The 12,159-nt window shown below is 54.8% G+C and overlaps 1 protein-coding gene across 1 annotated transcript; it reads right to left on the bottom strand.

Moving 5' to 3' along the window:
• Positions 1-1,279: 1,279 nt before the first annotated feature.
• Positions 1,280-10,882, bottom strand: LOC140387294 (uncharacterized). Its single transcript, XM_072470232.1, has 4 exons — positions 10,614-10,882; positions 8,748-8,849; positions 8,483-8,650; positions 1,280-1,506 (listed from the first exon to the last, which is right to left on the bottom strand). The coding sequence occupies exons 1-4, from the start codon at positions 10,857-10,859 to the stop codon at positions 1,306-1,308; spliced, it is 717 nt and encodes a 238-aa protein (XP_072326333.1). The 5' UTR covers positions 10,860-10,882; the 3' UTR covers positions 1,280-1,305.
• Positions 10,883-12,159: the final 1,277 nt, after the last annotated feature.

Raw genomic sequence — 12,159 nt, 5'->3', positions numbered from 1 at the left:
AGTCGGGCATCACGCCACCCCAAAGGTGCGGAATGCTCCGCATATTTGGGGGGCCGAGCCCCAACCTCAAGGGGCTAGGTCGGCACCGGACGAATTTCCGCCCCGCCAGCTGGCGGAAACGGCCTTTGTTGCCCCGCCAGCTGGCGCGGAAATGACATCTCCGGGCGGTGCATGCGTGGGGGCGTTAGCGGCCGCTGACGGTATTCCCGCGCATGCGCAGTGGAGGGAGTCTCTTCCGCCTCCGCCATGGTGGAGACCGTGGCGAAGGCGGAAGGAAAAGAGTGCCCCCACGGCACAGGCCCGCCCGCGGATCGGTGGGCCCCGATCGCGGGCCAGGCCACCGTGGGGGCACCCCCCGGGGCCCGATCGTCCCGCGCCCCCCCCAGGACCCCGGAGCCCGCCCGCGCCGCCTTGTCCCGCCGGTAAGGTAGGTGGTTTAATTTACGCCGGCGGGACAGGCATTTTAGCGGCGGGACTTCGGCCCATCCGGGCCGGAGAATCGCGGGGGGGGGCCCGCCAACCGGCGCGGGGCGATTCCCGCCCCCACCGAATATCTGGTGGTGGAGAATTCGGCAACCGGCGGGGGCGCGGGATTCACGCCAGCCCCCGGCGATTCTCCGACCCGCGGGGGGTCGGAGAATCTCGCCCAAGGCGTCTCTTCAGGGAAAACTGTGAGTAATGCATTTTGATACTACAGAGAACCCAAGTGATTGAATCTACAAAGAAGATCATTACAGGCTGTAAACCAAAGACTTTAATCTGCAAGCTTGCTGTGAATAAAAGCGTACGAAAGACCATCACCTGAAGTAACAACTTTTCTCTCCCTTTTACATATGGTTTTTTTTTAACCTCTTTTCACCCCTTTGTGTTTGTCTGTCTTGTGAGTATGTGAAGAGTGTGGGTGCAAGTTAAAGTGGGGGACTAGGAATTACCTTATAGTTAATCAGTTGTATTTGCTGCATGTTTCTTTATAATTTGTGTTTTAACCAGGTGACTGTAATTATTGGGCAGCCAAGGGCAGATGCCTCGGGCATTTTTATAAGAATTATTGGTTAATTCGCTTGTGCTGTGACTCCGGGGCCTGTGGGACAGGAATTGACCGCGCGCTGCCCCAGGGGGTCGTAACATAATACAAATGAATCCAGCCCATCCGAAGGTTGATTGAACGCTGTTTATTTAAATTAATTAAATTATCACAAATACATAAATATATTTCAGATGACGCAACAATACATCAACTTATAAATATCTTCACAGTCATTTGAACATTCACTGTTTGGGATTCCTTCTGGAAGGTGTGTCTCTTTATGTTGGATTCCTTACGGAGGTTCGGTATTTGGTCTTTAAGAGTATGAAGTCCCGGACCACTTTATTCAGGTAAGTTTCCAGGTCTCGGAAGATGATGTACCCTTGCAGCTTGCTGTGCCAATCATAGTCTGGGTTCAGGATGTTGCTGGGGAGAGTTAGGTCCAAGGGCTTGGGAGATGTGCTGTTCAGAGCTGAGATCTGGAAGGACACAAACAGTAGAGTCTAAATGAGGCGGAGGAGCAAGAGGATCCGGGGGCTATAGACTCACCGCAGACCACAGGTTAGTGCAGCCTAAGACTACGTGAAGCAAGAACGTGGGGTTCATTTCGACAGGTGTAGAATTGAAAAACAGAGATCTGATATTAACCTGTGCAGAACGTCAATTATCACCGTATTCACTTGGTAATCCCACACTTTGTATACTGTGAACAGTTCTGGGATCCATAAAACGTAGGAGCAGAATTAGGCCACTCGGCCCATCGAGTCTGCTCCACCATTCAATCATGGCTGATATTTTCTCATCCCCATTCTCCTGCCTTCTCCCCATAACCCCTGATCCCCTTATTAATCAAGAACCTATCCAACTCTGTCTTAAAGACACTCAGTGAATTGGCCTCCACAGCCTTCTGCGGCAAAGAGTTCCACAGATTCACCCCCCTCTGGCTGAAGAAATTCCTCCTCATCTCTGTTTTAAAGGATCGTCCCTTTAGTCTGAGATGGTGTCCTCTGGTTCTAGTTTTCCCCACGAGTGGAAACATCCTCTCCACGTCCACTCTATCCAGGCCTCGCAGTATCCTGTAAGTTTCAATAAGATCCTCTCTCATTCTTCTAAACTCCAACGAGTACAGACCCAGAGTCCTCAACCGTTCCTCATACGACAAGTTCTTCATTCCAGGGATCATTCTTGTGAACCTCCTCTGGACCCTTTCCAAGGTCAGCACATCCTTCCTTAGATACGGGGCCCAAAACTGCTCGCAATACTCCAAATGGGGTCTGACCAGCGCCTTATACAACCTCAGAAGTACATCCCTGGTCTTGTATTCTAGCCCTCTCGACATGAATGCGAACATTGCATTTGCCTTCTTAACTGCCGACTCAACGATTAAGAGAATCGTGAACAAGGACTCCCAAGTCCCTTTGTGCTTCTGCTTTCCGAAGCATTTCCCCATTTAGAAAATAGTCTATGCCTAGATTCCTCCTTCCAAAGTGCATAACCTCACACTTTTCCACATTGTATTCCATCTGCCACTTCATTGCCCACTCTCCTAGCTCCAGATTCTAAAAAGGACACAGAGACACTGGAGAAGGTAAACTGAGATTTATAAATTTGATACCCAGAATTGAGGGGCAGATGTATCAGGAAAGATTGAACAGGCTGAACTGATTGGGGGCTATTGATCTTGGGAAAGGGATTTGATAGGGCAACTATTGCAGGGGCAGGTGGTGGGGCTGATAATCTAATCAAGGTTATACATGAAGGCCCCGCCTTCTCAACCTCACCCCTCGCCTGAGGTGTGGTGGCCCTCAGGTTAAACCACCGCCAGTCAGCTCCCCCCTCAAAGGGGAGAGCAGCCTGTAGTCACCTGGGACTGTGGCAACTTCCGAGAGCCGGGGGAAGACTCGGAGAGCTGGGTTCCAATCCCGCCATGGTAGATGGTGGAATTTAAATTCAATCGAAGGAAATGAGGAATTGATTACTTTTCCTGGCTACACGTGACTCCAGGCCCCTCAGCAAACTCTGGATGGGTGACTACAATGTTCATTGCCAAAAGTGCTGACAGAGCTGGCCAGGACCCAACAAGAGGGAAAATGATACTTGACCTCATCCTCACCAATCTGCCTGCTACAGATGCACCTGTCCCTGACATATTCAACCCTGCTCCAATGAAGAGTGCAGGAGAGCGTGCCGGGAGCCACACCAGGCTGACCAGGTGTTACCTGGTGAAGCTACAACACAGGACTACTTGTGTCAAACAACATAAGCAGCAAGTAGCTGACAGAGCTAAGCAATTCCACAACAAACGCATCTGATCTAAGTTCTGTAGCCCTGCCACATCCAGCTGTGAATGGTGGTGGACAATTAAACAACTCACTGGAGGAGGAGGCTCCACAATTATTCCCAACCTCAATGATGGAGGAGCCCAGCACATGTGTCCAAAAAAACAAGGCTGAGGCCTTCGCAACAATCTCCAGCCAGAAGTGCCGAGTGGATGATCCGTCTCGGTTACTCCGGAGGTCCCCAGCATCACAGAGGTCTGTCTTCAGCCAATACGATTCACTCCACGTGATATCAAGAAACGGTCGAGGGCAGCGGGGTGGCACAGTGGTTAGCACTGCTGCCTCACGGCGCCGAGGTCCCGGGTTCGATCCCGGCCCCGGGTCACTGCCCGTGTGGAGTTTGCACATTCTCCCCGTGTCTGCGTGGGTCTCACCCCCACAACCCAAAACGATGTGCAGCATAGGTGAATTGGCCACGCCAAATTGCCCCTTAATGGGGAAAAAAAGAATTGGATACTTTAAATTTAAAAAAGAACAGTTGAAGGTACTGGACACTACAAAAGCTATGGGCCCTGACAATATCCCGGCAACACTACTGAAGTCTTGTGCTCCAGAACTTGCCGCACCCCTCGCCAAGCTGTTCCAGTACAACTACAACACTGGCATCTACCCGGAATGTGGAAAAAAACAGGACAATTAAATGAAATGAAAATGAAAATCGCTTATTGTCACAAGTAGGCTTCAAATGAAGTTACTGTGAAAAGCCCCTAGTCGCCACATTCCGGCGCCTGTTCGGGGAGGCTGGTACGGGAATTGAACCGTGCTGCTGGCCTGCCTTGGTCTGCTTTAAAAGCCAGCGATTTAGCCCTGTGCTAAACCAGCCCCAAATCCAACCCAGCCATGAGTGTCCCGTCATTCTCCTCTTTGGGAAAGGGAAGGTGTTGTTGGCAGTGCTATCGAGTGGCACTTACTCAGAATAACCTGCTCATTGATGCTCAGTTTGGGCCACTGACCTCATTGAGCCTAGGTTCAAACATGGACAAAGGAGCTGAATGTCAGAGGTGAGGTGAGAGTGACTGCCCTCGACATCAAGGCAGCATTTGACCGAGTGCGGCATAAAGGAGCCCGAGCTAAACTGGAGTCAGTGGGAATCGGGGGAAACTCTCCGCTGGTTGGAGTCATACCCAACGCAAAGGAAGATGGTTAAAGTTGCTGGAGGTCGATTATTTCAGCTTCAGGACATCACTGCAGGAGTTCCTCAGGGTAGTTTCAAAGAATCATAGAATTTACAGTACAGAAGGAGGCCACTCGGCCCATTGAGTCTGCACTGACCCTTTGAATGAGCACCCTACTCATGTCCACTCCCACAACTCCGTAACCTAACCTATACATCCCTGGAGACCAAGGGACAATTGACCAAGGCCAATCCACCGAACCTGCACATCTTTGAACTGTGGGAGGAAACTGGAGCTCCCGGAGAAAGTGCAAACTCCAGACTGATGGTGAAGCAGGGCCAGGATCGAACCCGGGTCCCCAGCGCTGTGAGACAGCAGTGCTAACCTCTGTGCCACTGTGCTGTCCTCGGCCCAACCATCTTCAGCTGCTTGCTCAATGCCTTTCCTTCCAACATAAGGTCAGAAGTGGGATGTTTGTGGATGACTGCACAATGCTCTGCACCATTCATAACTCCTCAGACATGGAAGCAGTCCGTGTCCAAATGCAGCAAGACCTGGACAATATCCAGGCTCGGGCTGACAAATGCAAGTTCATTTGTGCCACACAAGAGCCCGGCAATGACCATCTCCAAGAGATTACCATCACTGAATCCCCCACAATCAATATCCTGGGGGTTACCATTGGTCAGAAACTGAACTGGACCCAGCCACATTAATACTGGCTACAATAACAGGTCAAAGGCTCGGAATCCTGCGGAGAGTAACTCACCTCCTGACCTCCCAAAGCCTGTCCACCATCTACAAGGCACAAGTCAGGAGTGTGATGGAATATTCTCCACTTGCCTGGATGAGAGCAGCCCCAACAACACTCAAGAAGCTCAACACTATCCAGGACAAAGCAGCCCCACTTGATTGGCATCCCATCCACAAATATTCAGTCCCTCCACCACCGACGCACAGTGGCAGCCGTGTGTACCAACTACAAGAGGCACTGCAGGAACTTACCGAGACTCCATAGACAACACCCACCAAACCTAGGACCACTACCAGCTAGAAGGACAAGAGCAGCAGATACCTGGGAACCCCACCACCTGGAGGTTCCCCTCCAAGTCACTCACCACCCTGACTGGGAAATATATCGCCGTTCCTTCACTGTCGCTGGGGCAACATCCTGGAACTGCCTCCCTAACAGCACAGTGGGTGTACCTGCACCACAGGGACTGGAGTTGTTCAGGAAGTCAGCTCTCCACCACCTTCTAAAGGGCGACTAGGGATGGGCGATAAATGCCGGCCTAACCAGCGATGCACACGTCTCGTGAATGAATTAAAAAACGAGATGCCGGGAATTCCACTGAAACCGAAGATCATTCTCAAAACCCAGCAGTTTTCAGGATCCTCTTTTTCTAAAGGAAGCCAAACTTTCAATTCTAAAATTAACTCACAACAAAACCTCGAATTTCTACGAATATGACGTAAGTACACGTGTGGTTAATTGTAGATGCTCGGCCTCACTCCACAACTCGATGGACTAAACCTGCCCCAGAACCGGACAAGTTCAAGCCTACCGCCCGAGGGATCCCGCCAGCACTTCAATCTCAGTAAGTTAGAAAAGTGCCTGAAGCCAGTGAACAGAAACTGACGGTGAGCCGGAGACGGAGACGCGGGGACAGCTGACTCGAACGTTTGTCAAGGAGGTCAGATTTGAGGAGCACCTTTACAGATGCGGGAGAGACGGAGAGCGTTGAGGGAGGAAATTCCAGGGAAGTAGCACAAGACGGCGGAATTATAACAGCATAGCGTCCTCGGAGAGTGGTCGGGCTGGAGGAGGTCACAGGGATAGGGAGGGCGAGGCCTTGGGAGGGGGTTTGAAGAAGAGGGTGAGAGCTTTACGGTTGAGGTGTAGTGGAATGAGGTTGGTCAACAAGGACAGAGGTGATGGCTGAACCTGACTTGGTGCGAGTTCGGACGCAGGCAGCAGAGGTGAAGTTAACGGAGGTTAGAGGGTGGAAGGCTGGCCAAGAGGGATTAGGAATAGTGGAGTGGAGGCAATGAAGGCGTTGGATAAAGGGTATCAGCAGCAGATGAACTGAGGTTGAGGTAGAGACAGGTGATGTTGCAGAGATGAGAGTAGACGGAGAGACTATGGGGTGAAATGCTCGGCTCAGGGTCAGATCGAGCAATACACGTTGTGACAGTAGCCAGGGTGGGGGGGGGAAGGGGTGGGTGAATGGGATCTGAAGAGAATGGTTTCAATCATCTCAGCGTTTAACTGCTGGAACTTGTGAGCGGGGTGTCCGGAGGTCACCGAGGCAGCCAATGAGTTGCCAGAGATAGTACTGAAGGTGGAGCTCCCATACACGGGGAATCTGACCGGCAGAAGGATCGCCAGGGACAGCACGTCAGCGAGAAAGGGAAGAGGGTCAGGATTAGAGGGAGTTCCAGAGGTCAGAGTGTTGGAGGGAAACGGCGATGGGGGCTGACCAACCTCTGATTGGATAAAAGAAAGAAAGAAGGAGAAGAGGCCACTGAGCTCGACGATGGAGGAGGGGCAGAATAAACATTCCAGAACAAAGGTCTGACATCAGGGGCGAGATTCTCCGCCCCCCCGCCAGGTCGGAGAATCGCTGGGGGCTGGCGTGAATCCCGCCTTCGCCGGTTGCCGAATCCTCCGGCACCGGATATTCGGCGGGGGCGGGAATCGCGCCGCGCCGGTTGGCGGGCCCACCCCCCCGGCGATTCTCCGGGCCGGATGGGCCGAAGTCCCGCCGCTAAAATGCCTGTCCCGCCGGCGTGGATTAAACCACCTACCTTACCGGCGGGACAAGGCGGCGCGGGCGGGCTCCGGGGTCCTGGGGGGGGGGCATGGGGCGATCTGGCCCCGGGGGGGGTTCCCCCACGGTGGCCTGGCCCGCGATCGGGGCCCACCGATCCGCGGGCGGGCCTGTGCCGTGGGGGCACTCTTTCCCTTCCGCCTTCGCCACGGTCTCCACCATGGCGGGGGCGGAAGAGACTCCCTCCACTGCGCATGCGCGGGAATGCCGTCAGCGGCCGCTAACGCTCCTGCGCATGCGCCGCCCGGAGATGTCATTTCCGCGCCGGCTGGCGGGGCACCAAAGGCCTTTCCCGCCAGCTGGCGGGGCGGAAATTCGTCCGGCGCCGGCCTAGCCCCTCAAGGTTGGGGCTCGGCCCCTCAAAGATGCGGAGGATTCCGCACCTTTGGGGCGGCGCGATGCCGGACTGATTCGCGCCGTTTTTGGCGCCGGTCGGCGGACATCGCGCCGATTGCGGAGAATCCCGCCCCTGAACTGGAAAAGGTTAGAGAAGCAATTCAGAGAAGGTTCACTGGACAAATTCCAGGAATGGGCGGGTTGTTTTATGAGGAAAGGTTGGAGAGGTTCGGTAAGAGGCGACTTGATTGAAATGTATAAATCCCTGAGGGGTTTTGACAGGGGGATGTGGAGAGGATGTTTCCCCTTGTGGGAGAATCTAGAACTAGGGGTCACTGCTTAAATATAAGGGGTTGGCCATTTAAGAAAGAGATGAGGAGAATTTCTTTCTCTCAGATGGTTGTGAATTTCTGGAACTCTCTTCCTCAAAGGGTAGTGGAAGCAGAATCTTTGAATATTTTTAAGGCCGAGGTGGATAGATCCTTGATCAACAAGGGGGGGCGACAGGTCACCCGGGGTCTGCAGGGAGGTGGAGCTGGGGTCACAATCAGACCAGCCACAATCCTCCTCCTGTTCCTGATTGGTCTACTCGCCGGAATGTAGTCGGTTTTCAACAAGTACTGAGATGGTGGAAGGTGGGTGGATGGGTGGGTGGGTGGGGGTGGTTTCTGGGGGAACGAACACGAGGTGAGATGTGTGCTAGAATGCCAGCACAGGGAATGGGATGGGATGACAGAGAGTTTCAGTTGTTAGCGAAGGTCCGATCTCGCAGAAACCGGCAGAACAGCGGGAGAGAGGGCATCCCCCGACTTTGAATCACTTCTTCCCCCTTACCTGGCGACTGAGCTGGTAGATCAAATCTCTGAGATCGAGTGAAATCCCTTCGATGGAATGGGCCAGGGGCGATCCCTCGGTTTGGCCGAGTTCATGGATGCGTTTCGCATCGACGTGCATCCAGAATACCTGCAGGTCTTCCCAATTCTGCTGTAAACGTTCCCCATCCTAAACAGGGGAAGAAGATGTCAAAAAATGAACCAATCTGGGCTCCCAGGGAGCAGCTGGAAAACTGGGAAGGGAGCAGGAAGCTGGGATTAGGTACCTGCATTTCCAGCCAATGTCCATAGCCCATCTGACTGTTTGGGAGGCTCTGCAGTTTTAGGTTGTAATCTTCGAACATCGGGTTCCCGATCTTCACTAGCTTCTGAATGTTTGAACACAACTTGGTATTGGTTAAATTGAAGCAGTTGATGTTAACTTTCAGGTCGATGAATGTGGCAAATAACAAAAGCAGACCGACAGAGAATGATGCATTATTTATATCGCACATCCATGGAGCTCATCGACTCCATTCTCCACAAGACCCTCCTCCAGTCCTATCACCAAATCGTTCTATTCCTATCTGCCTCAAGTTTTTAACCTGCTTCCCCTTTTATTTATTCACCTCATTTACATTCTCCCTACTTTCCCTGGGAGCGAGTCCCACATTCTCCCCACTCCCCGTGGGAGCGAGTCCCACATTCTCCCCACTCCCCGTGGGAGCGAGTCCCACATTCTCCCCACTCCCTACGGGAGCGAGTCCCACATTCTCCCCACTCCCCGTGACAGCGAGTCCCACATTCTCCCCACTCCCCGTGGGAGCGAGTCCCACATTCTCCCCACTCCCCGTGGGAGCGAGTCCCACATTCTCCCCACTCCCTATGGGAGCGAGTCCCACATTCTCCCCACTCCCTATGGGAGCGAGTCCCACATTCTCCCCACTCCCCGTGACAGCGAGTCCCACATTCTCCCCACTCCCCGTGACAGCGAGTCCCACATTCTCCCCACTCCCCGTGGGAGCGAGTCCCACATTCTCCCCACTCCCCGTGGGAGCGAGTCCCACATTCTCCCCTCTCCCCGTGGGAGCGAGTCCCACATTCCCCCCACTCCCCGTGGGAGCGAGTCCCACATTCCCCCCACTCCCCGTGGGAGCGAGTCCCACATTCTCCCCACTCCCTGTGGGAGTCGAGTCCCACATTCTCCCCACTCCCCGTGACAGCGAGTCCCACATTCTCCCCACTCCCCGTGGGAGCGAGTCCCACATTCCCCCCACTCCCCGTGGGAGCGAGTCCCACATTCTCCCCACTCCCCGTGGGAGCGAGTCCCACATTCCCCCCACTCCCCGTGGGAGCGAGTCCCACATTCTCCCCACTCCCCGTGGGAGCGAGTCCCACATTCTCCCCACTCCCCGTGGGAGCGAGTCCCACATTCTCCCCACTCCCCGTGGGAGCGAGTCCCACATTCTCCCCACTCCCCGTGGGAGCGAGTACCACATTCTCCCCACTCCCCGTGGGAGCGAGTCCCACATTCTCCCCACTTCCCCGTGGGAGCGAGTCCCACATTCTCCCCACTCCCCGTGGGAGCGAGTCCCACATTCTCCCCACTCCCCGTGGGAGCGAGTCCCACATTCTCCCCACTCCCCGTGACAGCGAGTCCCACATTCTCCCCACTCCCCGTGGGAGCGAGTCCCACATTCTCCCCACTCCCTGTGAGAGCGAGTCCCACATTCTCCCCACTCCCCGTGGGAGCGAGTCCCACATTCTCCCCACTCCCCGTGGGAGCGAGTCCCACATTCTCCCCACTCCCCGTGGGAGCGAGTCCCACATTCTCCCCACTCCCCGTGGGAGCGAGTCCCACATTCTCCCCACTCCCCGTGACAGCGAGTCCCACATTCTCCCCACTCCCCGTGGGAGCGAGTCCCACATTCTCCCCACTCCCTGTGGGAGCGAGTCCCACATTCCCCCCTCTCCCTACGGGAGCGAGTCCCACATTCTCCCCACTCCCCGTGGGAGCGAGTCCCACATTCTCCCCACTCCCCGTGACAGCGAGTCCCACATTCTGAGATTAGTAAGGGTTGAATTTAGTGGTGGAACCGGCTGATTTCCATTCCTATTTTAACAGCTGAAAAGTTTGAATTGTCCTCACTTACGTATTCTCCAATCAGCGTGCGAACATCTTGCAGGGTTTTTCTGGAGAGTGTTGTGCTCTGGGTGAAGGCTGTACTGAGGCTAGTCTGACCCATTGGGGCTGGTGAGGACACGGTAGCGAGCGCGAGGAAGAGGAGGGTGGCAGCTGTGTTCATAGTGCCGCTTACTAGAAAGAGACAAGGGTTTGTGTTCAGTAAGACAATGCATTTTGTGAAGACTTTCCCCACCATTACCAGTGGCATCATCATCTTCTGCAACTTGCATTTATATATTTAACTATATACAGCCTCTAACATGGAAACATCCTAGAGACGTCACAATTTAGCACCACCCACATAAAGAGATATTCGGACAAGTGAGCAAAGGGTTGGTTAAAGAGGTTACATTTCAGGAGCAGCCTACAGGAGACAGGGATGCTGCTGAGGTTTCGGGCGCGAATTCAAGTTTAAGCTTAGGGTTCAAGTCAGCTGAATACACAGCTGGCAAATGTGGTGCGATTAAAATCGGGAAGGTGTAAGAGGCCAGATTTGAAGGAAAGATCTTAGAGACTCCATACAATCGCTCAGGTGCAGAGGGAAGCCATTCGGCCCATTGAGTCTGCTCTGACGCTCTGAAAGAGCACCCTAGCCTGGCCCACTCCACCCAGCCTATCCCCGTAACCCCCACACATTTAGCGTGGCCAATCCACCTAACCTGCACATCTTTGGACTGTGGGAGGAAACCGGAGCACCCGGAGGAAACCCACGCACACACGGGGAGAACGTGCAGACTCCGCACAGACAGTGACCCGAGGCCGGATTTGAACCCAGGTCCCTGGCGTTGTGAGGCAGCAGTGCTAACCACTGTGCCACGATGCCAGGTTGTAGGGGCTGGAAGTGGTTACAGGCGCGGGGAGAGGCAGGGACATGGAGGGATTTGAACATGAGAATTCTAAAGGGTGAGAATTCTAAAATCAGGGGTGAAATTCTCCGGAAACGGCGCGATGTCCGCCGACTGGCGCCCAAAACGGCGCAAATCAGTCGGGCATCGCGCCGCCCCAAAGGTGCGGAATGCTCCGCATCTTTGGGGGCCGAGCCCCAACCTTAAGGGGCTAGGCCCGCGCCGGACGAATTTCCGCCCCGCCAGCTGGCGGAAAAGGCCTTTGGTGACCCGCCAGCTGGCGCGGAAATGAAATCTCCGGGCAGCGCATGCGCGGGAGCGTCAGCGGCCGCTGACGGCATTCCCTCGCATGCGCAGTGGAGGGAGTCTCTTCAGCCTCCGTCATGGTGGAGACCGTGGCGAAGGCGGAAGGGAAAGAGTGCCCCCACGGCACAGGCCCGCCCGCGGATCGGTGGGCCCTGATCGCGGGCCAGGCCACCGTGGGGGCACCCCCCGGGGCCAGATCGCCCCGCGCCCCCTCCAGGACCCCGGAGCCCGCCCGCGCCGCCTTGTCCCGCCGGTAAGGTAGGTGGTTTCATCTACGCCGGCGGGACAGGCATTTTAGCGGCGGGACTTCAGCCCATCCGGGCCGGAGAATCGCGGGGGGGGAGGGTCCCGCCAACCGGCACG

This window comes from Scyliorhinus torazame, chromosome 12 (assembly GCF_047496885.1).
Source record: "Scyliorhinus torazame isolate Kashiwa2021f chromosome 12, sScyTor2.1, whole genome shotgun sequence".
Lineage (NCBI taxonomy): Eukaryota > Metazoa > Chordata > Chondrichthyes > Carcharhiniformes > Scyliorhinidae > Scyliorhinus > Scyliorhinus torazame.
This window is presented reverse-complemented; position numbering and strand designations above follow the sequence as displayed.